General features: G+C 44.9%; 3 protein-coding genes across 6 annotated transcripts in view; 2 read left to right on the top strand and 1 right to left on the bottom strand.

Moving 5' to 3' along the window:
* Window positions 1-10,102, top strand: part of TTLL12 (tubulin tyrosine ligase like 12) — a 29,654-nt gene extending 19,552 nt beyond the window's left edge. For 2 of the 4 annotated variants that reach the window (XM_087764260.1, XM_087764257.1), the window contains 8 exons: window positions 1,410-1,526; window positions 1,636-1,830; window positions 3,440-3,551; window positions 4,395-4,546; window positions 4,631-4,712; window positions 5,183-5,251; window positions 7,490-7,628; window positions 9,584-10,102. In XM_087764260.1, coding sequence (XP_087620386.1) covers window positions 1,410-1,526; window positions 1,636-1,830; window positions 3,440-3,551; window positions 4,395-4,546; window positions 4,631-4,712; window positions 5,183-5,251; window positions 7,490-7,628; window positions 9,584-9,735 — 1,018 coding nt within the window. In that variant the 3' untranslated portion in view covers window positions 9,736-10,102. The remainder of the gene's footprint in view (window positions 1-1,409; window positions 1,527-1,635; window positions 1,831-3,439; window positions 3,552-4,394; window positions 4,547-4,630; window positions 4,713-5,182; window positions 5,252-7,489; window positions 7,629-9,583) is intronic. The other 2 variants (XM_087764258.1, XM_087764259.1) reach the window with 2 other exon arrangements.
* Window positions 10,103-11,878: 1,776 nt separating this feature from the next.
* TSPO (translocator protein) lies at window positions 11,879-24,143 on the bottom strand. Its single transcript, XM_087764263.1, has 4 exons — window positions 24,024-24,143; window positions 16,972-17,172; window positions 13,553-13,691; window positions 11,879-12,661 (listed from the first exon to the last, which is right to left on the bottom strand). Exons 2-4 carry the CDS (start codon window positions 17,157-17,159, stop codon window positions 12,485-12,487), a joined length of 504 nt encoding a protein of 167 aa, XP_087620389.1. The 5' UTR covers window positions 17,160-17,172; window positions 24,024-24,143; the 3' UTR covers window positions 11,879-12,484.
* Window positions 24,144-24,221: 78 nt separating this feature from the next.
* Window positions 24,222-26,585, top strand: MCAT (malonyl-CoA-acyl carrier protein transacylase). Its single transcript, XM_087764262.1, has 4 exons — window positions 24,222-24,816; window positions 25,058-25,145; window positions 25,435-25,652; window positions 25,922-26,585. The coding sequence occupies exons 1-4, from the start codon at window positions 24,358-24,360 to the stop codon at window positions 26,342-26,344; spliced, it is 1,188 nt and encodes a 395-aa protein (XP_087620388.1). The 5' UTR covers window positions 24,222-24,357; the 3' UTR covers window positions 26,345-26,585.
* Window positions 26,586-27,604: the final 1,019 nt, after the last annotated feature.

Here is a 27,604-nt window from a genome sequence, read left to right as displayed (position 1 = left end):
GCATGTGTTCTTGTGTGTGTATTTGTGTGGGAATGTTGGATGCTTCAAGACTTTGTTACAGCATTATAAGGCCTTTTATCTTCAGGTCACCCCTTTGATTCCCTTTTGCTTCAGCAAGGACTAAAAGTTGCTCCAAACCAGGGATATTTGCATAGCATAAAGAAATGCTAGTGGGGCTGTATAAAGATATTAACTTTGCTCTGTTGCAACAGTGGGGAAAGACTGGTGACTTCTTTTAACAGGGATGCCAGGGTGACTCTCTTCATCTACTGTGAAGTCCGCTCTGTTAGTCTTAGGCTCCAGCATAAATAGTATGTCACATTGTAGTATGTCACACATGGAACTATGCAAAACATCTTACATACTTTTCTTCTTTTTAAAGAATATATTTCCCCTTGTGACTGGGCTATTTTTACAGTTCACTATTTCAGACAAGTGTCTTGCAGGGGAGTATCTCTTCCAGTTGGTTAGTAGCAGAAGAGAAGAAAGTTACACAATTGATAAGAATAGGTCTGGAGAAGAGGAAGAATATAGTGGTTTCGCATGGAAAAAATTAGTGGTTGCTTAGTCTGTTTAAATGTTCCCTTACCTTGAGAACTGTTTTCTATGTCAGTCTTGCTTTTTGAGTCATCATGCTGAATTCTGAATTAAGTGACCTCACTTTAAGCTGTAAAATCATCAAAATAACCTATATTGCTATCTGCTTGTTTTAGCATGTCAGATAGCCAAGTCACTGGTTTTATTTGAGAGGGGAATTTCCTAAGATAAGCAACATCTTGCCTCGTTCTTGGTTATGTTCTGTAATGTGTATCAGGTTTGGGTTGGGTTTTGGTGTGGTTTTTTAGTGGAGCTGGGAGGGGATTTGTATTAAATCTCAAAGTTGTGTGTACTTCCTGCACATACATAATGTATGTACTTTCATATGTTTTGATTGTTTTAAATGTCTCTGCATGAAGTTCTGAAAATAGCCTTCTGAAGCTACTGAGTTAAACTGACAAGATTTCCGATGAATTTCTTTCTTGTGAATGACAGCAGGTTGATTTTTAGGGCTCTTCCAGCAACAAAGGCATTTACAAGGCCTCCCTTGGGGACTTTTCATGTAGAATAGTGAATTCATGTTAGTGCTTCTCTGTCGGGGACTTAGTCACTGTCTTCTGAATTGCTGGTTTTGTGAAAGTTGTAGGAGCTAAACTGTCTTTGAGATTTCTGTCTCAAAATATTTTTTTTTTATATCTGTCCCACTTCAATTTAAAATGTTTCTGTGGGTTGAGATTGTCACAGATAGTGTGTATTGGTAAAGTATAATTCTTGTAGGAAGCCAAGCTTAAAACTTTTTTTCTGTTCAAGCAAGAGTTGATCAGTTTCAGAAACCAAACTCACATTGTTCTTCATGCGCCTTTTTCTTCTAGGGTTTTCACAGACATTCAGCAAGTCCTCAACAACCTGACACATCCCCGTTTTGTGTTCACAGACAACGAGGGAGAAGCAGACATCCTCTACAACTTCTCGCACTTCAAAGATTATAGGTTGCAATTGTTCCCCTGATGATACAAATTCTTTTGTTGCTATAAAAACTGTGTTCCCAAAGGCCTCACCAACCTTCCTCCTTCACCCAACAACTTCTCTGTTTTGTAGGAAGCTAAGTGAGGAAAGGCCTGAGGTAATGCTGAATCAGTTCCCATGTGAGAACCTCCTGACTGTCAAAGACTGCCTGGCATCCATCTCTAGACGAGCTGGAGGACCAGATGGGCCAAGATGGTTGCCTCGTACTTTTAACCTCCAAACAGAATTGCCTCAGTTCGTGAGCTACTTTCAGCAACGCGACAGAAGGTGGCTCGTGTTTCCACTTCCTTACATTTTGTGCTTTCTTGATCCCGCTTTCCTCAAAGACCAGTAGGCTGCACTTTGGGATTGGCAGCTGTTACACCACCATGAGCTTGCTCTTGCTGTGCTTACGTTCAAGTGAATTTTACTTGGAAAGTGTGAGCTTTTTACATCTTTTCTTTAATGTAAGAGTAGTTAAGCAATGCATTTTGAAACACAGAAACTTCACCATGATTTGAATACGGATTTGAAGCTGTTGCTTTTTGTCTAGTCAAGATCTTGACTCTTGTATTTAACAGATATACAAAGGATCAGACTGTTTGTAACAAATGTTGTTTTTTATTTCCAGGGGACCAGTAGCAGTTGTTCTTGCACTTAAGCCAGAGTGGAAAATGTTTAGAATTAAAGTACTTGGGTTCTGTAACGTTGTGAAAGTAAAATCGAGTTTTAGTGTTAGCCTAAAGCAGTTGTGGAGCTTTAGGGTTTTAAATCCACACTCTTTCTGCTGGTGCAGCTGCCTTGGAGTGGATGGAAACTAAGATTTTCTTTTGGTAAGAGAGAAAGAGAGCATTAGATACTGCTAGTGGAATAACCTCTTATGCCTGGTGTGGAGTATTCTGGTTGAAATGTTTCTTCTTTAGCGATGTTTGCTTATGGTGCCACCTGCCAGGCATTGCATTTGGCCGTTCTTTGCTCTACATAGTCTGTTATTGACTTGCACGACCAGGAGAGAGTGCTCCTTCTATGTATCCCTAGTGTTTGGTGGTTTAATTCCTTTTTAATACCAAGGATTGACCATAAATGCAATGTGTATGTAAGGAATGGAAAGGAGGGGATAGGAAGTTTCAAATAAACAAATAAAACAGACCCTCTTAAGTTAACACCACTAACTTCAGCTCAGTTTATGCTGTTTACCATGAAGCTCAAGAAGTTTCTCAGGATGCTTTAGTAGGTTGAGGAAAGGAAGACATCAAGTGTCATTCTGTCCTTATTCAGAAAGATGCATTGAAATACCAGCATGTTGCCTATTTTCCTCAAAGATATTGCAAATAGTTTTGCCCCTTGAGGTGACTAGTTACTGGAAAGTGAGAAGATGGTGGTGTACTTTTGTTTTCTTTCAATATGAACTGTTGAGATATTGTGTGATTTCTTCCCAAAGAGACAAGTTATGGTGTCATTTAATGTGAGTGATTTGGAGGTATTATTAGGGAATCAACCTAGAAAATTGCACAATACTCTGCCAGAATGTTCTCGCACTCCTGGCAGAATGATTTCCACACCATGACCTGTGTGTGTTCATGATGCTGCTGCCCTGCTGATGGGTTGTTTTCCCCTTTTGAAGGAATCGCATGCAGAAGAAGGAAATAAACAGTAAGAGTACGCTAGGCCCTAACTGAAAGGATCAGTGAAAGCTACCGCTGCCTTTTCTCCCCTTTACACCTAAGGCTTACTACTCCCAGCTGTCAGTCAAAAGTCCTTGTACTGTAGCCTTTTTGTAAGCTTTAGAACGTATTTATTCAGGGGAGTACATAGATCCGTTCAAGTGGATGTTAAGACAGACAAATGAGGTGGATATTTACAGGTGTTGGCTTCTCTCTCTCTCCCTCTCTCTCAGAGGAGAAGACAATCACTGGATATGCAAACCGTGGAACTTGGCCAGAAGCCTGGATACCCACATCACCAACAGCCTTAACAATATCATCAGGCATAGGGAAAGCAGCCCAAAGGTTAGAGAGCATTGTTTTGAATGTGATTGAAAGGGGAGAGCTGAACAAACTGCTTCACAGAAGGTTTAAAAATACAAAGAAGGAAATTTATTTTTCTTCAAAATTCATATGCTGGCCATAAGCATACAGTTTCGATAATTCAGAATTGATTCAGGTTCAAATTGGTCAGCTTCGTTTGTTGCAGTGATGAACTCGGAGCCTGGTGTTTTCTTATTTAAAAAATAAAACTTGCCCTGGCAGTAATGAATACTCCAGTGTGGTGCTGCTTTAACGCTAATCATCAGACTGGCAGATGAACACACATTAGCTATAGTTAGCGCTGGTCATAAATTTTGGAATGTTATTGCTTCTGTCCCCTGGTTGATTGTTACTGCTCATCCACAGCTCTGCTCAGTGGCACAAAGTACCGTCTTTGCCAACAACAGATGAATCATGGAGCTTTTTATAGGGAGTCTGCAATGTGCAGTCATACGTCGGAGTGTCGCTTCAGCTTTATTTCTGTTGGTGTGTGGACTGCACGTATTTTCTGGAATGCAGAAATGCACAAAGAATTGCTTCACATTTCTCATTCAAAACAACAAGGTCACTGAAATTATAAATACAATTAATTTTGGTTGTTTTTTTTTTTTTAAATAAGTACATTCTGGCCTCCCACTTTCCCCACCCTGATGTCAAAGAGTTTGATTAAAAGGTACCTACTTGCATAACAACATTGTGTATTTGTGCGCATTTCTAAAGAAAAGCTGAAATGCATACAAGGATACCTTAAGTCATCGAGATCCAATGACACTTTTTCATTTCAGTTGAATTATATTTACTGTGAGTGGTTTTGCTTTGTTGTAGGTAGTATGCAAATATATTGAGAATCCAGTCTTGTTTCACCGAGAAGATGTGGGGATGGTTAAATTTGACATTCGTTATGTTGTATTGCTGCGGTCCATAAAACCACTCAAGCTGTATATCTATGATGTATTCTGGCTGCGCTTTTCAAATCGGTAATTTTGTTCTCTTCCTTAGTGTGGAGGGGCTTGGAATTAAATCTGATACATTGGAAACTAAGGAATTGTTTTATTTCTTAGGGCATTTTCACTTGATGACTTGGATGACTATGAGAAGCATTTCACAGTCATGAATTATGCTCCCGGTGTAACATTAAAACAGGTAAGCAAACAGTCCAAAACATTCCCTCGCCTTTCCGTTGTTAGAAAATCTTCCAGTGCCTCCTTTGTGACTGTTGCCAAATAACCTATTTCACCTCCACTTAAACAAGCAGTCAGTGTGTTGAAAGTACCCTAAGCAAATATTTTCCTAGGTTCTTCCCCCTCTGGGCCCCTAATCACCTGTGATTATATAAAGTAATACAAACTTACATCCTGAATGTCACCCACATTGATAGAGATAAGTAAAAGAATTATTAAAATGGTAGCTAATCATTGTCAAGGACTTCAGTGTGATCTTTTATAACAAGAAATACTGGAACAAGGAAGGTGTTCAGGAGCTGTGTAATTCCCTAGTTCTCTACCTGGGTTTGTATGAATGAGAAAAATATACTTGATGTTCCATTCCCTTGTCATCTGATTGCTCAGTCATTCCCAACCAAAACAGTCTTTGATGTTGCTAAACTGCTTTAGGTACACTGCGAAGAATTTATTCCTCTGTTTGAAAAACAATATCCTGAATATCCTTGGACAACCGTACAAGTAAGTCAGCAATTCGTCTTTCTCGTGTAAATGTTCATGGATCTTTATTTACTCCTCAAATTAGCTTTTCCAAAAATGTTGTTCGTTCTTTTTATTCATAAGACATACTTCACGTGTATCAGTTCCACAAAGGGCAACAAATGTTAACCTTTACTTTAGAAGCATTTATTAACTTAGCGTAATTCTCCCTCAAAAACTTTTGCTGTTAACATTTGAGAATTTTATTTCATGGTTACACTATGAGAATTCTTTATATTGGACTTAGTAAAAAAGCCAGTCCTGACTGCCCTCAGGATCCTGGGAGCTGGATCTTTTTTTCTTGCAAGTTCCATCTTTTTTACAGAAGGTTGCCGATAATCTAAACCCATGGTTGTGAAGACTTAGTATTTCATGCAAAATGGCAGGGAAGTCCAGAGTATGAAGTGTGCTAATCACTACAAATGTTGCTCACGTGACTGTGGAAGAGTTGTTTTCAAAGCCTTCACTACTCTTCAGTAGAATATTAACTCTGATTCTGAAAAGTTGAACCACTGAAGTATTCAGGCTCTTGTGTCCTTTGTTCCAAACAGCTTCACAAGACAAGGAGCTGTCAGAACAAGTAGGAGACTGAAGTAAATAGGAAATTACAGTATATAGGAATCTCAGTGAAATGGCATCACAGGTTTTGGTTACCTATTTTAAGCAGAGCTGTCGGTCTAAAGACCTCCCTGTACGCTTTCAGGTTAGCTTGCTGTGCAGTGCACTGGAGCTCACTCACAAGACAGGGATGTGCCCAAGTGGCTGATAGAAATAAGCACTGCCCCTGCTCCAGGGGTGCTGTGCTTGAAGGGTTACAGTGCCAGACTGGATAGTGCAGAGGCTGCATTTGTATACTGTGGCATACTTAAAAGGAAACAAATTAGGCTGATCTTCTCTCTTTTCTTAAAGACCCCTCCTCCGCCAATGTAATATCTCTGAGCTAGGAAGTTAGAACCCCCGTTTGTTAAATTAAATCTTGTCTTTGAGGCTGCAATGCAGAATTTCCAGCTGCTGCCCCAGCTTCTCTGTTAGCGAGCTGGCGAGAGCCCTGTCCCTGGTCACTGCATTAATGACCGTTCACAAGAAAACAGACGGTGCCCTAACATTAGGGCATCTTTTATCTGCAAAGAGGGAGCTCCAAATACTATAGTTCCATAAAACATGCAGGCAGTCAGATGAGGGCCTTCTCATTGACTTTTTTTTTTTTTGCCTGTAATTCATGCTTGAAAGAAAAAGCTGAATGTGAAGCGATGGTTCAGAAACATGCGCAAAACTGAATTGTTGCATTCTTCCATATCTATCAGGAGCTAGAAGATGCAGAATGAAGGGTAGCTGAGCATTTACATGTGCGTATGCTTTCAAAAGTGAATAAATTATCCAACCGTGGATTGATTTCCATAAATTAATTTACGTCAGTTTTAACTAGAACCTCACATCCACTCAATACTCGGAGTATGACAGGCTTTGCAGCATTAGTTTTAAAATAGTCTGGAAGAGACTACAAGGGGTTAAAAGAGAGATGTCAAAATATGTACTGTAGGTTACCCAAAGTAGTACTGTGTGGAGAATAGGAAGTATTACACCATTTTTTCATTTGCAGAAGGAATGGTTCACTGCAGTATAAACTCAATGCTAAAATTCACACCTCTATGTTCTTTGTTTTATTTGATTTTCACATTGGATATCTGATTGTTTCTCAAAATACCAATGTAGTATGTTCTTAAAATCTCCGTGTCCCCACCACCCTTTTTAGAGGGGTGTAAGTGGGTAGAAGATTTTTCGTTGCAGAACAAGACAAAACAAAGCTAGAATGCAACTTCATAGGCAGGAAAAAGTCAGAACTTCATAGTTGTACTGGTGGTGTTCACAGAACTCTCCTGGGTTTTCTTTCCCCTCCTCTACACATAAGTGTAATACTGTACCTAGTGCCTGAGAAGGGGGTTAATTCTAATACTAAATAACCAATTTCCAGGATTTCCATAGTACCGATTTGCACCCCAGAAAAGTCCATGGATATTGCCAGGTGCTCAGCGCTTAGTCACTGTGTTGTCTTTAGGTCTAAATGGACATTTTGAAGCTAATACTGTGCAGATTTTCATCTGTTGGCTAGTGTAATTTATACAAACTCTTTAAGAAGCTGTATGAATCAAGTGGTTAAAAACATGTTTATTGCTTTTATGGAACCTCACTTCTCATTCAGAGACCTTTTTCTGTTATTAGGCAAACATTTTTAAGGCATTTGCTGAATTGTTCCAAGTTGCTTCAGCTAAACCTGCACCTCTTGGCATCTGTGATTATCCATCATCAAGAGCAATATACGCTGTTGACTTGATGCTTAAATGGGACACCAGCAGAGATGGTAAGAAGCTAATTTCTTTGAATGTTGAATTCTTTATATTTGTGGACCTTTTCAGAAATATATTTCTTCTGTCTGAACTCTTACTGTTTTTCAAGCAGTGTGAGCTGCATCTCTGTGCCTCCCACTGACATCAAAGTGTATCTGGAGTTGCAGACCTGTGGGGTTAGCATCTGCCATGCTGGTTAACAGTAATGATGGGGGAGCTGTTAACTGTGCTTGGCTGAGTCTTGTGCCCCTGCTACTGCCATTCTCTGTTTAAAAAAAAAAAAAAATCCAAACAAAGACCACACACACCAAAAAAAAAACCCAACTGCACAGCAATCTAGTCACTCTCTGACAGCAGCAAGTTTTCTTTCCGGTTTATGGTGAGAGAATGTCTGAAATACCTATCTCTCTATGAAAACCTTAAAGAGATGTCTTACTATCTGTGGCTTCCAGGCTTGCCCCAGGGTCTTCAATGCACAGTTACGTATTAAAGCAGGGAAGGGACCACAGTCACCATTTGAGCGCTATTGATGTTGTCAGGACCATCACTCAGTTGTTGCCAAGTGTCTGCAAGAACATGTGTGTGAAGCTGCTTCGTGGTAGGGCCAGAGCATGGCTGACTACCTGGAGCCTTTCTTCCAGCCAGTTGTGGAGGTCTGGTGGCAAAATTTGCCAAATAGGGTGAATTCTTTATTATCTCACAAGGAGGCTCAAAAATGTTCTGTAAGCATGCCCAACCCAGACACTTGTCTCTTGTAGGCAGAAAAGCAGCAGAGGCACCAACACAAAAAGGACTGCCAGAGGAGTATTAAACAGAACTGAGTGTGCTCTTTTCTTGTGACATTGTGGTCCCCGGGACACAGGAAAAATTCATTGCTTGTGCCCAGGTTTGCTGGAGGAGTGATTAGATGTTTTATGTTGGGTGGGTGCCCCTAGACCAGTCCTGCAGTGGCTGATTCTGTCAATATTGAATCACTTTTATGGAGTGAGGTGATTGAGAAACAGGAGGTGTACAACTGAGCCTTTTCTGTTCAGATCAAGTGGAGCAAGGGGTTGAACCTGGGTCTGCTGCGTCCATGTTGAATGCTCTTTCAGCTGTCCCAGAGTTGTCTTGAATGGGAGAAGCAAAGCAACTCACTATTATTCCTAGCTTGAGGAAAACTATTGTAGTAAAAGGACCAGCCTCACATTACAGCCCTGGCTGAACTGCGTAGGTCCCTAACCTTTTGAAGATGGGGGCGTGGGTGCCAAAGTCATGGCTGTGATGCTGTAGGCAGCCTGTGGACAAATAGGCTAGTTGCTTCTGTGCAGAGCAGAGTAGCGTTTACCTATGCATCAGAAGCTTGTACCCTCACTTACGATCTCAACACCAGACAGGAAATAAAATCCTGTGTTTCTCTTTGCACAGAATGCATTTGATTCTGAACTCTGAACTGTACTGATGAAGCTTTAAGAGAAAATTTAACTTCTGACTTCCTTCTAGGAGTGAGATGAAGTGGCAGGTGGGAGTGGCTGGAGCGTAAAGGAACAGGACTGCTAGAACTAGAAAGGGAGATATCTAAGAGCTTTAAGAGAGGAAGGTTTGTACTGAAAGGTGAAAGGAGAAGCAGAGTTTTCTGGAAGATGTTTCAGGCTGTCAAGCAAGACAGCTGTATTGGGAAGATCCTGTTAAATAGCTGCAAATTCTTGTTCTAAATGAGGCATTGGATTAGCACAGTGATTGCAGAATCTGTTGGATAATTGTCCTCTGGATAATGATGGCAGAACAGACCTCCGTCCCTCCAAAAAAAACCAAAAAATGAAACCCACTGAAATAAAAACACCTTACCAGCTTGCCAGCTTGGGTCATAAAAGATGGCTTTTCCCAGTCCAGTGTGCATTTTCTATAATCTCTGGCTTAAAGATGGGGAGTGACTCAGGATCTCTATAGAGCTTGTATTAAGAGGCAATGTTTGTGTTCCCCTTTACAGGGAAAAGAATTATGCAGCCTCAGATCCTGGAGGTGAACTTTAATCCTGACTGTGATAGAGCCTGCAAATACCACCCTACCTTTTTTAATGACGTCTTCAGCACCCTATTTCTGGATGAAACAGACAGCTGCCATGTGACATGCATTGTCTAGCCACAGGAGGCTCAACTCTATTTCCTTCCCAGATATGCTTAACAGCAAGATTTATATTTCAGTTCTATGAGCTGCTGATGCAACTATTTTCCTATACTGGTAACCCGGGAAAAAAGTCATATCAAAAGAATATGCCTATACCATATACTGTATTGATAATCATTTTGTCTGCATTTTCCTTGTCTTGCTTAGTTCTATAAATCATTGGTTTGCATTGACCAAATATCTTGTTTCTTGAATATGGGAGACCTCAAAATAGGACAGTAACTGGAGCAATTGACTTGTTTCTCAGGTAGCCTGATTGCTTGCTTGCTGGGAAACATTGCACAAGTTCCTCATGTCAACATTAAAACTATAATTTACTGAATCATGTTGGAGTTTGTGTATCTTTCATATCTATCCGTCTGCTATACAAAGATGTACAATGTTCTGATAGGAAAATAATATGGTATTCCAGTGCAATGAACTACTAGCGTAATGAGATGAAAGATTTGGTGACTCTTCCCATTTTTCTTATTTAAAAGGCGGCAAACAAAACCCACAAGACTTAGGAACCCTGTACTGCTGGCTGTTGTCCTTAGCCTGCCCTTTAAAGAAACTAGATTTGTGAGAAATGGTCAGGCAGGAAGTGAGAGGGATGCAATGTCTGGAGCGGCACGGGAATACAGAAGAAGCCTGAAGGAATGAAAGGGATCTGGGAAACTCTGCTAGAAGTCCAAGCAGTTTAGGGCCTAAGATAGAGGTATTTGGGAATGGGGTGTCAGTTTGAAATTAGTCATCCCCATTCTCTCCTCCCTCCTCAAATCAGGGTAACTGGCTGAACTTTAGCAATTTTAGGCTGTACTTATGTTGCTTTGTACGTATGTACAAGTTAGAAAAATTCTGCGGTCCGTCATGAAGTATATATTATGTGGGTAGTATTTTTTTTTAAGCTAGTTGCAGCAATCAGGATCTGCTTGAGAGCAAAGTAGTTATAAAATTGTATAAATGTTCTAAACCTTGCTTCAAGCTTTGTGAATATGCAGCATGTTATCTCTCCTGATCAGGAAACCGAGAGGGATATTTTAGGCTATTTCAGGCTGGTCTGCAGAAACCTACTTCTTTCCACTGACTGGAACATAGGCTGGAGAAATAAACCATCTGTGTCTTACGAAAACTCAGTCACTGCACAGGTGCAGCCAGAAGGGAGAGCTGGATTGCACAGCCCGAAGTGGTGCTGACAGCCATATCAGTCTCCATGAGCCAGAACTTTTTTGGACTCCTTACTTAAACATAGTTAAAGAAACATGGTGAAGTGCTGAACATAGATGGTGTGACTGCAGGGAAGAAGTTTGTCTGTGATATAGAATGTAGTAATGAGTGCTTGAGACTGGACGTAAGGGGGCATGCAGTGCTGCTCAGCAGATATATTTGTCACTTGTAGGAGAGCAAAGGGCACTTTCTGCTTTCAAAGTACCTGAAAACGTAACAAAGTGCCTCTGGATCTAGAGAAGAGGGGAATGTTTCCCTCATCACAAAGGGAAAAGTGATCTCACACTTAGCAAACCATAAGAATGACTTTTAAAAAGTAGTAAGATTTGTGCAGAGGGACCACAAGCTGTGGGCAAAAAATAGTCTGTTGTTGTGCTCTTAGACAAAAGAGATATTTTTATCTTATAGGAAGCAACTGGTTGAACTAAGCATCCCAGATCTTACTGTGTCAGCTACCATAACCCTAAAGAGGAGAAACCCTTGTTTCTATTTCTAAGCAGCTGAAGTGAGAGGGTGCAGGTAGGAGACGCTAGTAGCTACAGTGTGTGTACTGCCCTGTTGGGCAACAGACCCACCCGTGGCCTGGCTGCTGGCTCCACTGGCAAGGCCTAGTGGTGAACGGGCATCACACTGAGGGTCCAGGTGGAGTATGTTAGTGCTGTTTGGCCAGTGCTGCTGGTGATGCCTCAGAGGTGTGTGCAGGGGGCTGCTGAATATTTGGGTCCTCTCAGTTTCTGTCCAGGTGCTCTCAATTTCCTGTTTTGTCTTGCCCGTTGCAACGGTGAGGAGAAGAGATGAAGGGGCTATCTTTGAGGCTATAGCATCCTGTTGCCTTCAGTATTTTTCTGCTCAAAACCATTTAAAAACAATAAAAACAGAGGAACAAGGTTAGTAAGTTTACATGTAGTTTAATGCATTTAGCTGACACTAGATTGCACAGTGCTTCAAAGTGGGAAGGCACAAATTGTGGGGGGAAAAAAAAAATAATCTCGTCTTAAACATTTCCAGAGTACAATGACCAGAAGATAAATCTCTGGCAGCTGTAGTGGGACACGTCATAGCACTAAAGCACCGTGTCTAGTGGTAAACATCAAAGATTCAGGCCACAATCATGCTTGTCACTGTTAGGAGCAGCTTTCTGGAAGCTGTGTTAATATATGGCTGGATTTCTTCCTCTGAACATAACGAAGTTGTAGTTCATGCTTCTTTCTGATAATAGTTAAAATGCTGTTGTCATATAAAATGTAATGCTATAACATAGAAAACTAGTACTTTTCAATCAGCGCTATCTTTTAGTTTGCTATAAAACTCAGTCAGGCATACACCCTTTTGTGACTTGCCTAGTAAAGACGTATTTGTTTTAAACAAGTACTGCTTTGTCAACTTGTAATTATCAAATTAATGGTACAAGTAGTTCAGCTAAAAATAAAATAAGGCCATAACTTTATTTAGAAAATTCTTGTGAAAAAAAAGAATAATCTCTTTGGCTGAAAAATGTTTATTCAGATCGGTTCTTGTTGCGATTGTCGTTCCAGATACGGTAATTGAGTGCAGAAGCCATGGTTAGCCAAGCTAAATAAGGAACCATCAAATAAGCTGCCATTTTGTTGATGTTATACCAGGAAGCAGTTGTAGCTGTTGCTGTACCAGTCGTGAGCAGGAGAGTCACCAAGCCCTGAAACACAGGAAGGTGGTTAGTGTTGCTTTTACTTGTTGCATTTGCTTGACTAGATAGTCTTTGTGTAGCTCTGGCACCTGTTGGATCCCTCTGTGAGTTAATTCCTTCTCAGAAAACCAGCCAGCAAAAAAAAGATAGATTTCTGCTGAGTTATGAGTTGAATTGACTCATAAAATGATACAACAGTCACAAGAAAGGGCATTGCAGCTGGGAGCAGGAGGGGGAGAATAAAATCCCCTTCACCTATACCCTCTCTTTTTGGCAGCGTTAAGTGCTACATTGACTACAAACCCAGTGTGACTTTGAGCAAGTCGCTTAGCTAAGTAAACTTATCCAGTCTTTTCATGTCATAGATGCTGCCTGAAGAGATGCGGTGTGAATGAATAAGTGATGGACTGGAGTCTTCCACTATTACAGCATTGCATATATATTTAGAGAACCAGGCAAATATTTTTTATTTTTATTATTGATTTTTATTTTTGAGGCAAGCTGTTTCTCTTCAGACTGCGGAAAATTAGTCTTGTCTAAAATGGGTGCTGATTACCTGAGTAATGTTATGATAAGCTGCTTATCACTGCTGATTGTGAGAGACACCTGGGAATTTTAATGAAGCATACATGTTTACGTTTTCTGGTCACACAAACCTCTTTACAAAGGGTGGCAGAAAGAGCTCCTTGAAATCTAAACATTTAAGGCTGTTGTAGATATGTAAATTCTCTCAGGTGGCTGCTGGGATGCATTAAAGAGAATTTGAGAAGACTTCTGCAAGCCATGTTCTGTACTCAGGCTCATTTTCAGGGAGAAAAGATTAAGACACAAAACTCTTGTCTTAGCGCCTTGCAAATGACAGCAGAAGCCTATGATTAAGAAACTGACTTTTCCACTTACCCATCCCATTTTGTGAGCTCCAAAAAATATTGGAGTCCATGCCCAGTTTAATGCCAGCTGCCCTGCATACAGACCCAGAGGAACCACCGACTTTTCACTGAAGCCCCCCAGTTCCTTCCACACCAGGTAGGAGCCATATCTGGAGAAAGCAAATGTAAGGTGTAATTCAGTACCTCGGTTAGAAAGCAAGCACGCATTCTTGATCAAATGAAGTTACTTCAGTGCTAGGGTCCAAATTCGTTTGGAAAAGCAGATATCCAAGTACTACTTGGCAGAGTAACTGACTGCACAGGGTTGATCACCTACCGTAGATAGCAATATGGAGAGAGAAAATTTCCCTGTCCTGCCAGAGTTCTCACTTCTAGGTGCAGAGGAGCAGATGACCTACTGCATTTCAGTCTTAAAAGAGAAAGCCATGTTGAAATGGAAGCAAGTCCAAGATGCAAGGTAAAAGGTAAGTCTCTAAATAGTGAAGAAACTGTTAATTTTCATACTGGGTGACGGTGCTTTAAAAATAAATTAAAAAAAAAAAAACCACACTTTTAAGTGCATGAAATTAATATAGGGGGAGTAGGAATTGAGTGGCATCCCAAAGCACAGGTGAGTATGGGGATGGATGGTGTTAGAGCAGGAGGAACCCTATAGTCACTTTTTAGAAGGAACGGGACAAAGATGGGGAGAACAAAGATTTTCGGAGTTCTGTGGAAAGAATTAACCACAAGGAGCATCCAGCAGCCTTCCTGCCTGCAGGATCCTGGCTACTGAAAGATCTTCCAAAAATAGTTTCAAGATTTTGAACAGATCTTCTTAATGCCACAGAAGAACAGTTCACTGGAGGGATCCCAGAACATAAGCTGCTAAAGACAGGAATACTCAGGATTTGGGAGATTTACTAATGTAAGGTTTATTTTTGCACTAAAGGAGCCTGATTAGAACAGGGAGCATTCATCACCTAAGACTATTTCTTTTGCTCTTCTTTGACTTTCCCTTTAGGCATCAACTAGATTTCAATCCAGATCAGCGCACAGCCATTCCAAATGACTACAGTAGAATCCCCTGGATAAAATGCCAGTATCTGGAATTATACCCTTGTTTCAGAATTAGTAACTGAATGCCGATTCCATCCTGGTAGGAATGTCAACTGGACTGTGCACTATGCTGGACAGCAGGGGGCTCATACATATTTCTGCTGGCAGTGGAGCAAAGACAGAGACCAACTTGTAAGCATTATTTTTTTAGGAGCAGACAAACATCCCTAGGAGTAATTGCAAGGAGTTTGTCTTCATTTGTAGGTCGTACAAGAAGGATTTTTTTTTTTTCTGTTTAACCCAGTTAGTGACCCAAGCTTGCTTCTTGACCATTACTTTCATAAGGACCGAACAATGCAGCTTTGATATCTCAGCAGTTTGATTGCAGAGAATATTAAAAAAAAAAAGAAGGGGGGGGCAGGGGAAGCATTAGAAACTTCACGGTTTATCTTTGTAAAACGCATCAGGACCCAAATCTGTTCCTAAGTGATTTACAGAGCCACAGTGTGGACTTAGTTCTTCGTACTTCTAACTTTGACTTCAGACCAAGATCATGATATACAAATCTGCTAGGAAGCTAAATGTTAAGAAAGGCATGTAAAGGCTTATTAAATCTTGCTTTTAGTTGTTTCTTGCTTTTAATATATTCGAGAGATTCTAAAGGAATGAGCTGTCTTGATCATTCAAGGAATGTGTGCACATGATGGATTACAGAAGAAAAGGCCTGGTAACAAATATGATCTTTTCACTGAGCTAGATGTATAGTACATAATCGGGACCATCCACCTCAGAATATACTGGTTCTGATATTATCAAAGTAAGTGATAAGGTGTCACAATTTCAATTTTTAAAATATTTAACTTGATATCCAGGTTTATGATGAGGAATCCAGAAACAGGGTTACAAATTGTGCAGTCAACTTGAAGGAAGCCCTTCATGGGAAAGCCACTCAGCTCTTGTCTCTCTGATAAAAGGCATTTTTTTTTTTATTCACAGGACAGTAACGATCTGATTCAAATGCTAACTCTTGGGATATACAAGAGTAGAGAGCAATTTTTAAAAGTACACTCTGTAAAAGGAGAAAGAAAAGAGAATGCTGACAGGAAAGGAGGGACAGTACATGAGGCTATAAAAACTATAAATCTTTTCTGGAAAGAAAATGAAACCAAAATGAGAGAATGTGTAAGAGCCAATTTAGCATTCAGATACAGTTTCAGACATTGCATCACTACTGTATTTTGCAACAGGTGGTGTGGTATTTAAGATAACATTATATAGTTGTCTTGCAGGTTATCTTGGAAAAGATTTGGTCTCTTTGAAACTTTATATAGTTAAGCCAGTGCTATCTACAAACTACAAATCACTTAAAATATATTATCATGATGGAAGAAATGGAGGGGTAAGCCATAAAAGGCATATTGCAGCCAAAAAACTATTACTGTTGGATTACCAACAATGTGTATTTGATAGCTAGGGAAAAAAAAGATGCTGAATCTTGGTATGTAGCTAGTTCTGAGCGACCAAGTGCAGAAGAGACGCAAAGCACCACTCTGTGCTTGGGGGTTGCACTGACCTCCGCTGAGGCTCTAGGAGCAGAGTGCTACCTCTCCTCTGTGGCGCAGCTCACCAGAGGTAACATAAAAGCACGTCACATTGAGTGGACAGCTTCCAGAGCAGTCTGTGAGGAGTATCAAAACTGCCCAAACAATCTCCTGAGACAACCTACCTCTATAAATATTTTTGCGACATCTTATTAAAAGTAACAGCTGCCAAAATACAGTAGTATTAAACTTTTAAGGTTCCTGTGGGAATGGTATTTGGCCTTGTGATTCCTTTTTCATTTGACAGTAATTGCTGTGCTGTCAGGTATTTTAAACTAGTTAAATAAGGAGACAGTAGATGGTTTCAAACATTTACAGTTTAACGGCCTGGCAGTTTTATTTGAAAGGACATGTATGTTTTGATTTTGGTTTCTTTTAATTGAGCTCTGTTAGTTATATCCTAATTCTCCCCCCATCTGTCATCCCCCCCCCTTTCTTTTTTTTAAACTTTCCTAAAACGACTGGAGGACATACATAGAAGAAATCCCAGTGCTGCCTTGTTCCATCGCTGCCAGCTTGGCAGGTCTTCCCCTCAGAATGAATGAGGAAAGCAAATTAATGGCAGCTTTTCAAACTCCTGCTTTTGCTGTGGATACTTGTGCATACAAAATGTCCTATCAAACCCACACGCAACTCCCAAAACATGTTTTTACCAGTTAAACAGGCAGCTTGACACGGTTTCTTACAAACATACAGCCACAAGAATACAATAACAGTTCTCTGGCCCAGCATTATACAATAAGCATCTTTGAGATCAGATAAATGCCTTAATACAGTGTGAAAAACATACCCCATAGATGTATAGAGAGTTCCCCAAACAGGAGCAAACACCCAGTTAGGTGGACACCAGGATGGCTTCTGTAGAGATTCATACCACACTGGGATTTCCTTTTTGGTTATCTTGCTTCCTAAAAATCCTCCTGCGTGGGGCAGGAGTGTGAAACCCACTGCTGGGGCCCAGGCTGGTACCACTTCCATTGAGACAGTGAATCTGAAACAAAGCCAAACGTTGATTGGCAGAGCAATTCTAAAATGCAACTACAAATTTTTCCATTTTTAGCAGATTTTAAAAATATACACGTGTAGGATCTGATCCACAGCCTGGTCTTGTCACTGAGAAAGACTGCAGCTGAAATGAATGGATCCTGTACCAGGTTCACTCACCCCCATAAAGGGACCTATCATCATTTACGTTGGGGGGGAGAAGTAAAGCCTTTACTTCCCTCTCAGCTTTGCGCACCAAGATTACTGAATTTTACCTACATAAATATCCTCACCCGTAAGTATGCCAGAGGAATAAAGCAGTTTGATATTAGATGAACTCCACTTGGAAAAGAAAAAAAAAAAAAGGCACTAAGCGTGTATTTCTGTAGTCACCAAAAGGTCCGTTCACTCAATGGAATGGCATAGTCAAGAGTAAGAAAACTGTGTGTGCTTTCCTGTGCTCAAGCAAAATAATTACATACATTGTGTTGCATTTTTAGCCTCCAAACAGTGCTAAGGACGCTCAATGGCTAGTAAGGGTGATGTGAATTAGTAGCAGACACTTGGGAATCTGCCTCAGAAAATAAACACCAGGGAGGACAATGAGAAGGTAAGTACTTAAATGATGTTTTGCTAAACAAGGAAGGAGATCTTAGTGGATAAACGGGGAGGACACCCGTGGCTTCTTCATGAAGCACTCAATCAGTTGCAGCAATCATAGCTGCCAAGCCCATAAAGTGTACTGGATTAAATTTGCCTACAGAAGTAAGACTAAGTAATGCCTTGCTCTGGTAGGCCGCACTGCTTTAGTTAAGAGTATGGGCAGCAGTAAAAAAAAGTAAGCAAGTAAGCAGGAAAAAGCTTCATCGCAGGTTTTCTGGCCAAAAGCCAAATGCTGCAGAAGAGCTGTGTTTAGCTTGCTAAAATGTAGACAGATTAGATGTATGATAACGAAGGGCAGAACCGAAACACGGTATTTTTTCAAATATACAGTAGGCAAATACACCCAATTCCTGTTCGTCTGTTGTGCAGGAGGGGGAGACAGCAGGAGGGAATCCTAAGAGATTGCAGCTGTGGGGAAAGAGCCACTGCGGGAGCCCCAGGCAGGAAAACAAAGTTTTAGAGCAACCAGCATTTCAGAGGCTTGTCAAAGAAAAGTGCCTTATTGACTTGGCTGTTGTCTTGGCCTATGTTTAAAAGTTTTTATTGCTATAGTTATGACTGCTGGGATGAGGAGGCAGGGAGTGGGGAAGAGGAAATCCCACTTGCAACAGATGTGCTTGAACTGATAGGAAATGGCGCACAGATGACACTGCAGTGTCGCAGTTCTGCTGGTACAGTGGATTTCTTTTTGGAGAACAGGTATAAGCTCGGCCAGCAAGGGAGCTCTCCTGCATTATGGTTTTTGTCCCTGTCCTCAGGGGTCTGCCCGTACGGTTGTGCCGATTTAATGAAGAGATTTCAGTGGCTGGGACCACAAGCCAGATTGCATGGGAACAAGAAAAATCCTGGTGATAGAAGCAGAGCAGAATTTTGAAGGCAAAACAGAGAGCGTGGAGGGACTGGTAAAGCATGCAGGATTAGAAAGTTTGTAAGGAGTAAACAAGAAAGGGCATGTAGGCTGCTGGGCTGTGGGCATGCCTCAGGAGAGAGTCGTGGGAGGGAAACGAGTAGGAATGCACACAAAAAAGGCAGCAGACAAAGCGGTACAACAGTCAAAGTCAAAAACAGAACAAAAGAATGAACGAGTGAATGAAAAACTAAGCAGGGAAGAATTCAGAACCTAAGGTTGGGGAGAAGAAGTGGGAGAACAACGATGTGCTAGTCTGCTGGAAGAGTATCAATTCGGTCTTGGGTGGAGGACGGGCAACAAGGAAGGGAGGAAAAAAATCCGCATAGCTCATTGCTGTAGTCATTGCTGCCGTACTTCCTGCCTAAGGGATTCTACTTGCTGTTTACCAGGGAGCGTCTCAAATGGAGCAAAGGAGTTAATGTGTTCTCCTACGCCTAGATCTGTATCGTTACCTTCCCGAGGGAGCAGGCTGTCAGTTGCAGCATACACCACTTGTCACCTGCGTTGACAGCATGAAAGGCTCCGCTTTTACTGGGATGTGAAGGAATTGCTATGTGCAGGAGCAACAAGGTGTAATGGGGACAAGAGCTCCGAGCACAAGGATTCTCTTTGGTTGCCTTCAGATAAGTAATTCCCAAAGGTTACGTTAGAAATTTAAAGTTGCTAAGATCTCACTAATTCTTAACCCTGTCGCTCTTGCTTTGCCTGCAGAGAGAACACCACGCTTAGTTCTCCACCCATGCTGTAAAGCGCTGCTCATCTGTGCAGCTCTAGTCTGGCTGTCAAATTCTAGTATTTTTTTTAAAGTGATAAGCAAGGACCCGAAGGGGTTTATGCTCTATTTGCATGTAACAATATCAGGGTGGTTTCCTGCAGGTAGTAAGCAACTGGACTTTGTCAGGGGTTTTGTCAGCTTCTCCCCAGGGAAGAAAGTCTGAAAGCGGTCTGCAAGCTGAAAGTGCTAAATGCTATCAAACTGGAAAAATACTGCTCTGCTGCAGTCATCAGTGAATAAATGATGTAGCTACGCGTCTGTCCCTCTGCGTATGTTGGAGGAAGAATGCTGCAACAATTCTTAAGTGCCAAGAGAAAGAAAATCAGGCAGGCAAACAGAAATGGGGAAGGCGCAAAGCAAAGAAACAGGGAAAGTGAAGCTGTGCATCAACAGGAAAGGGGAAGAAATAGAAGTGAAGAGGTAGATTGAACATATTGGCTTGAACTGAATGTTGGTGCCTCAGTCTGTTGACTACTATTACTACTAATGATACACTGTGTTTTCCAATAGTATTTCTCAGGACTTCCCAAGCATGGCAAAAGACTCTCTCTTGCGTAGTACCAAGGAGAAAGAGGAATGAAGCCATGCAGCGAAATCAGAATGTGCTGGTAGGCTCGGCCTAGTAGACCACAGCTGTCCATCAGCGGTGGGAGTTCCTGTATTTTAATTCCCAAGAAACAAAATACTAGTATTATATCTCCCGCAAAAAGCAGCAGCTAACTCGGGGAGCAGCACTACTTGATTTTGGAAGAAGCCATGTCCATCTTCCTCTGGTTACTTGGTCTTTAGTCAGAGAGTAAGAGGCAGGGATGCACTGGAGAGCCGGTGTATTCGGTCGGCGCTGTAGCATTTGTTTGGTTAGCTGTGCAGCACGAGATCGTGCAACGTTTATAGAATGCCCAGTACAGCTTTTGAAAGTGAGGTAATCACGGAGTATATAAAGGATTATCAGCTCTGAATTCCTTTTAGTGTGTAGCTGATAATCCTGAAATTATTTGGTGGGTGATAACTTACGCGGCACAGGCTTGCTGGCACAGCCCCTCTGGCTGCATCTGTATTACACAGCCCAGAAATAATTACTACTTTCCCAATCATATCCCAGCTCCACTTCAGGGTGAGAGCTGGTTGCACAATGTTCTCGCACCCTGATTTTCATGCTGAAGAAACCTGGATGTCTCTGGATGGTATCTGCAGCGTGCCCAGCAGATATCTGCCTCTTAATTCCACCACAGTTGGAAATCTTTTCTCCCCCCACACACTTAACTTGTCTAGTTCTGTTTCCACCTCTTATCTCTGCCCTGCAACGTTTTCTTCATCATCCTGCCCATTTTCTGTTTAGCCCTAGTCTGCCTTCAGGCAGTTTCAGCAGCGCAGCGAGGGCTGCAGCAGGCCAATTTGTTTTACAAAGATGTTAAAGTAATTTTTTTAGGTATTCAAAACATCCAACTTGCCCAAAGATGGTTCTAGCTACATAAAGTAACAGGAGAAATAAAGGGGCGGGGGGAGAACCAATACTGCAACTTGCTGCCTGCTGGGCTTCTGTCTTTTTGCAGGTTGTTTCTCTGTGGTGGTGTAACATTCAGAAAATCAAAGAAACCGAAGCTTTCCGTGTCCTCTCTTTTCTGGAAAAAACATCGCGCACCCAGAAAAGGGATGGGGGGACTAGGTAGATCATGACAGAGGAGCTGCCTTGCTTCAGCCTGATGAAAAATGAACTAAAACACTTGTTTGCTTCGAGCAGGTCTCGGAAGGGCAGGTGGGTCCCTTCCCCTTCTCCGGGCGCTCCCAGGGAGAGCTCGGTCGGTGGGAAGGAGAAGGAAGGAAAGAGCAACTGCTTTCATTGCATTCTCGTATATCCCTGTTCTGATAAACCTCTGGCTAATCCCTTGCTTGTGCAACTTAGTGCTGGCTACCCAGTCACATGGGGCTTAAATTATAGCTATCGCATTGAAAACACGGAGGAAAATCTCTCGGCAGGGCTAAATCACCCACGTGCTTCTGGGGTTTCTCGTCCCCGCTGTTCTGAGGTAGATGACTGACAAAGCTGTGAACAGACAGACTACTGAAGGGGCGTCCCCCAAGACGTACGCTCTCCCTCTCATCCTCTCCAGGACATGTTTTTTGAGGGCAGATGAGGTTCTCCCCAGGTCTGAGAGGCAGCATGCACGTTTTCCCTGGGGAAAAGGCTTCTTCCTGAGATAGCTGTCTGAAGAATTAAGGGGTGCGTACTTAACTTATATTGATAAGCTATTTATGTCTCTTTGTGGCTTTAACTCCTGGGAAACCACAACACTAAAACCAAAGTTCTATCACAGTCCGTGACACAGAATACGGCTACCACAAAAAAAAGCAGTCTTATCTTTGTGATCTAATCTCAAGTAATAGAGAAACTTAAAACCATATATATTATATAATATAAATTCAATATAAATATCTAACATGTAAGTGTACAGTATATGTTTATAATTTGTATTTATAACAAAATAAAAATTCTGCTATTTATTTCAGGATGTAATGCAAGGTGTACTCATCAGGTTTCGAGACGCCAACTCTCACTGCCCAGGTTACACTTGGTTTAAAATGGCAGAGCACGAGTTGTGCAAATAGATCTATGACTTACTGAAGATTCACATGCTGGGAACTGAAATGTACGCTAGAACAAAATCTTCCCAGGTGATAATTTGCCATTTACTGCTCAATCTCTTCTAATTTCCCCTATGTATGTTTGTATAAAACCCTCTGCAGACAGCGTACTTTAAAGACAAAACATCCCTTTGACTACCTCCCTCCCGAACAGCTGCCCAACCTCCTGCTGTAGGTTTTTCTTCTTCTTCTTTGTTCACCCACTTGGAAAGCGTCATCCCCATCTCTTCTTAAAAATGTTAAGTTTCTCTTGGATGCTTCTAGTCTAAGTGCTGCCTAGGCCTGACTCTTTTCAGCTCGCCAGCTATTCTTTTAACAGGGTAAAACCTAACAAGCGGCGCATCCGAGGGATGCTTTAACAGGACGTTGGTGAGGTGCCACCGCGGGCGAGTCTCCAGTGCTCTGCAAGCGGCCTGCGCCCTTTACAGCAAACCAGAGACAAAACGGCAGTGCCGAGGGGCACCCACAGCCGCAGCCCTACTACCCGGGCTGCCGCGGTGCTTTGCAGGAACGGGACCCTGCCTTGGGCTTTGCCTCTGAAAGCACCGAACGCGAAGGTTACAACGGTGAAACCTCCCAGGGCTCGATGGGCGTCCGCTAGGGCGATCTGCGATCCGGTGGCCTAACGCAAGGGGGGCACCGTTCGCTGTCGGGGCTGGTGGGGCAGCTGGTGGCGAGGGCGCCTGGAAGCTCTGGCGCACGAGCTGAACGCAGCGAGAGGGGCAGCGACCCGCAGAGTTTTCCCTGAGGCACCACCTCAGCCGGCCAGCCCGGCTCCCAGCGTCTCCTCTCAGCGAGCACAGGAGGCATCGCCGCTTATGCTGCAGGCAGAGGCCGCCACGGAGTGGGATGTAGTCATGTATGCGTCATATACATCCCGTGTTACTGCCCACGTACTTCGGTTAAGCTGAGAAGCTCACTGGCTTTTCCAAGTATTTTATCTGGAGGCCAACAAAAACGGAGGAAACCATCTTACAGCATAAGACAGAGATGAGAAAAGTGAGCAACATCAGCTCACTGGGATCCTTTTCAATCAGCCTGAGTAAAAAGGCAACAGAATTTCTTGCTATTCTGATCCATGTTGCTCCTGCCGAGGTAAAGCAATACAATCTGTTTTCTGAAACTGCTCTGCGAAGAAGCCCGACTCGCTGCTTGATGCTGCTTCGTAACCCGGAGTGATGCAAAGTCACCGCACAACTGCGACTGTGGCATGGCAACTTTCACTTTCTTTTTCTTTTGAGCAATCCTGCTATGGAATGCTCAAATGAGTAAAGTGCGTTTTGTGCTGATTTATAAGCGTTACTTGGAAATTCAGAAGGAAAAAAACCCAAGCCCTTTCTTTCGCCCTTAAAGAAATGGCCAATTAGAAGCAAATTACACTGAAGGAAAATAGCTTTACTTAAACAGCAGCCTGAAACAAGCTTCACTCCAGCGCACAGAGTAAACGCGCCTGGTGCGAGAAGGCAGAGCCCCTGGGAAACTCCTGTGCAAAACCAAAATTAATAACAAGCTTCCGTGGTGAGCGCCCCTTTTTTTTTCTTTTTTTTCTAAGAAAAAAAAGCACTTTCCACGCCAAGTACCGGCGCGGAGACGCAGTCGGTGCCTGCCTGCCTGAACCCCCTCTGCCCGTGAGCCGCGGCACCGTCCCGGCCCCGGCAGGCGACCGGCAGCGGCGGGCGCCGATGCCCCGGGGCGCTGCCTGCACTCGCCCGCGGCGCGGCCCTGCCCGGCCCGGCCCGGGCACGCGGGGCTGCCGCCAGCCGCTTCGCGCTCGCCACGGGGCGCCCTCCTCAGGCTCCTGCGGCCCGCGGCCCGCTCCGGCCGCCGGCGGGACCCGCGCAGGGGCCGCCCGGGCCGAGGCGCGTACCTCCGCTCCCGCGCCGCCGCCGCCGCCGCTCGTCGCGCCGCCTCTGCCGTGAGGCGGCGGCGCCCGCCCCCAGGCCGCCCGGGCCCGCCCCGGGGAGGGACCTCCGCCGCCGGGCGGGAGGAGCGGCGCGGCGCGGCGCGGGCCGGGCCCCGGGCGCGGCTGAGGGCGGCGAGCGGCGGGGCCGACCTCCCTCTCTCCCTCTCTCTCTCCCTCCCTCCCTCCCTCCCTCCCTTTCGCCGGCGCCCGGCGGGGGGGTGGCTGCCGGCGGGGGCCGCCCGGTTCCCGTGGCAACGCGGGGCGCGGCGGCGGCGGCGCAGGCGGCCGGGCGGCGGCCATGGGCAGCTGGGCCGCGGCGACATGGCGGCTTGGTGGCTGCAGCGGGCGCGGCGGCCTCCGCGGCGCACCGCGGCGGCGGGGCAGCTCCCGCCCCGGCGCTGGGGACCGGGCGGCGAGCCTGAGCGACCTGCTGCAGAGCTCGGTGGGGGCCGAGGAGCCGGGCGCGGCGGCGGCGGCGGCGGAGGCGGCGAGGCGGGAGCGGCCGTCCCCCCGGGAGGGCACGGTGCTGCTCTTCCCCGGGCAGGGCAGCCAGTTCGTGGGGATGGGCCGCGGGCTGCTGCGGTACCCCGGCGTGCGGGACATGTACCGCCTGGCCGAGAAGGTGCTGGGCTACGACCTGCTCTCCCTCTGCCTGAGGGGGCCGCGGGACGAGCTGGACCGCACCCGGCACTGCCAGCCCGCCGTGTTCGTCGCCTCCCTGGCCGCCGTGGAGAAGCTCAACCACCAGCAGCCTAAAGTGAGGGGCGCGCCGCGGCGGGGAGCGGGGGGGGAGAGCGGGGGCGGCCCCCTCGGGGTGAGGCCGGGCCCCGCCGCGGGCCTGGGCCCCGCCGGGCGGCTGCCGCATGGCCGCGGCCTGTCGCGGCCTGCGCCGGGGCTGGGGGCCCCCCCGGGGCTGGGAGCCTCCCCCGGGGCGGGACGGGCCCCCCACCCCCGGCGGGGGCCGGCTGATGTTCGGCCTCGGGTCTGTCTCCGTGCAGGTGGTGGAGAGCTGCGTGGCGGCGGCGGGGTACAGCGTGGGGGAGTTCGCGGCGCTGGTCTTCGCTGGAGCCCTGGGCTTTGCCGAAGGTGCCCGGGAATCGCGGTGAACCCCCTAGGCGGACCTCCCGCCCCCGCCCCGTGCTTTGTGCGAAGCATTCACCTGCCACCGCCGTTTCCCTCCTGCTTTTTTTTTAATTAGAGGATAAATTTTACTTTCTATTTCCACTGCTCACTTTAATACGTGTAAAACAGCATTAAAAGCATTGACGTCTCATGAGAGTAAACGGCCGCCCTTTCTTGCGCGCAGATGCAAGGCGCCTTTAGCGGTGTTTTCTCAGGGCTGGTATTGACCGAAGGTCTCTGTTTTTCTCCTTAGCGCTGTACGCGGTGAAAGTGCGTGCCGAAGCCATGCAAAAGGCGTCGGAAGCCGTCCCCAGTGGAATGCTATCGGTTATCGGTCGGCGAGAGGCAAATTACAAATTTGCCTGCTTGGAAGCCCGTAAACACTGTGAATCGCTGGGTATAGAAAACCCCGTGTGTGAAATTTCAAACTATTTGTTTCCAGACAGCAGAGTCATTGCAGGACACTTACAGGTATTGCTTCAGAATAACGATCCCTTTAGTTGAATGTAACATTCCGGGTTTTTTAAGACTTTTACTTTGCGCTTCTGTGTGGAAGCGATGTACGGCCTTAGCTTGTCCAGACAAGTGTCTGATCTGTGGGTTTTTTCCCCAGCGTGTGCTCAGTTGTTGGGTAGGGACAGGAATCCCTTTATCACGATAAGGCCGATGAGGTGGTTCTTGTGGGGTGACTGAGTGAACCTTTGCCGTGCAAGACTCTCACTTCTCTCTCTCTTTTATAGGCTTTGGAGTTTTTGCAGGAGAACGCCCGAAAATATTATTTTACGCGTACAAAAATGCTTCCAGTCAGTGGGGCTTTTCATACCAGACTTATGGAACCAGCAGTAGAGCCATTGGCTGAAGTCCTAAAATCGATTGAGATTCAGAAACCACTGGTCTGTGTCTATTCCAATGTTGATGGCAAAAAGTACATGCACTCAAAGCACATTCAGAAGCTGTTAGTGAAGCAGGTGGTTTCACCTGTTCTGTGGGAACAGACCATGCATTCCGTATACGAAAGGAAGCAAGGAACAGAATTTCCTTACACGTACGAAGTGGGGCCCGGGAATCAACTAGGAGCCGTTCTCAAAAAATGTAATTTAAAGGCCTGGAAACAATATAACCATGTAGATGCTCTGGAAGATGAGGAAGCAGCAGAGACCTAAGTAGCCTTTTGAGAAAAATCCATGCAACTTGTTTTTCCTGCCTAATTGAAAAATAACTTTGTGCTCCCAAAAGAGGAAGTCTTAAACATTCATGGCTTCTCGTGATGAAAAGAGCAGCGTGCGCGTAATCGCCGTGAACGTTTTCCTTCCCCGTGTGCCTCAGATGTGGAAGGGGAGAGCAAAGTCTGGCTCTGCTGCCTGTGTCGGTACTGCAAAACTGCCAATAAACGTGCCAAATGGCCGCCTGTTGGGCCTCAGTCAACAAGCAGCTTCTCCTCTCTTTTTTTTTTTTTTTCCTTTTTAAAATTTTTGGGGGGTGCGGATTCAAGTTGAAGTCGGTAGCTTTGGCTGGCTGGCCTTTGCGTGGATAGGGGGTAGGAGCGGGCTGTTGGCTCCAGGTTGTGGAGGGCTGTGCGCCGGGCTCGGGGGGTGCGTTTGGAGGAGCCATCCGGTTGTACGGCTCTCGGCACGTTGATGTTCCTGTTTTCTAACTCGCCTGACTTCTGGGATATTCGTCGGTGTAAAGTTCTTTTATTTTGTGTCCGTATTGCCAGGTAGCAGGTGGGTGAGGCAGAAGATGTTATTAGGAACGTGATTTTCTTAAGGGTAAGCTATAAATAAACCGTGAAGTTTTTCTTGGTATTTTTAATGCTGTGGGGTGCATCATTACTGGCCTGTAGCCCACACGAGGATGGAAGTCATTTTCCCTCCAGTTGTCCAGTACCGCGCTGCTTGTGCAGAGTTACACAAGAAACGTTTCACTGAAAGAAAAAGCTCACCGAAATTCCCCACCTCCCCAGAGGTGCAGGGCTTTTGTCGCCCCTCACCGGGCCTCTGGGGCTGCGTCGGCTGAATCGGCCCTTCAGGTGGCTTTTCTTGACAGAGCAGAACCTTTCCGGAAAGATCTTTTCAGGGGCGCTTTTGTACGGGGCGAACCCTGTGGTAGCAGAGTGCCGGGGAGGAGGATTTGAACGCTGGTTATTTCAGTTCTCTCCTTGTTCTTGAGCGTGCTTTGCCAGCTCGTACGTTTTCTGGCGGCAGGGGATGAGCTGGAGAGGAGCGGGTTGTCCCGAGCCCTCCTGGAAAGAGCTTCCCGGCGGCCTTGTCGGCGAGGGCCGGCGGCGGGTCCCTGGGCTGGCTGGGGGGGAGCGCACGCTGCCTCCAGCGCCTTCCTCAGGGCCTGCGACGCTCGAGGCGGCGCTCGGCGCGGCTTTAGCGCCACATCCCTGGGATTGGATTCCGTAACCAACCTTTGGCTTA

Source organism: Nipponia nippon, unplaced genomic scaffold (genome assembly GCF_047370975.1).
Source record: "Nipponia nippon isolate SJK-2023a ecotype South Korea unplaced genomic scaffold, ASM4737097v1 scaffold_3, whole genome shotgun sequence".
Lineage (NCBI taxonomy): Eukaryota > Metazoa > Chordata > Aves > Pelecaniformes > Threskiornithidae > Nipponia > Nipponia nippon.
Note: the sequence above shows the minus strand (reverse complement) of the source record. Positions and strands in the feature narration are given on the sequence as shown.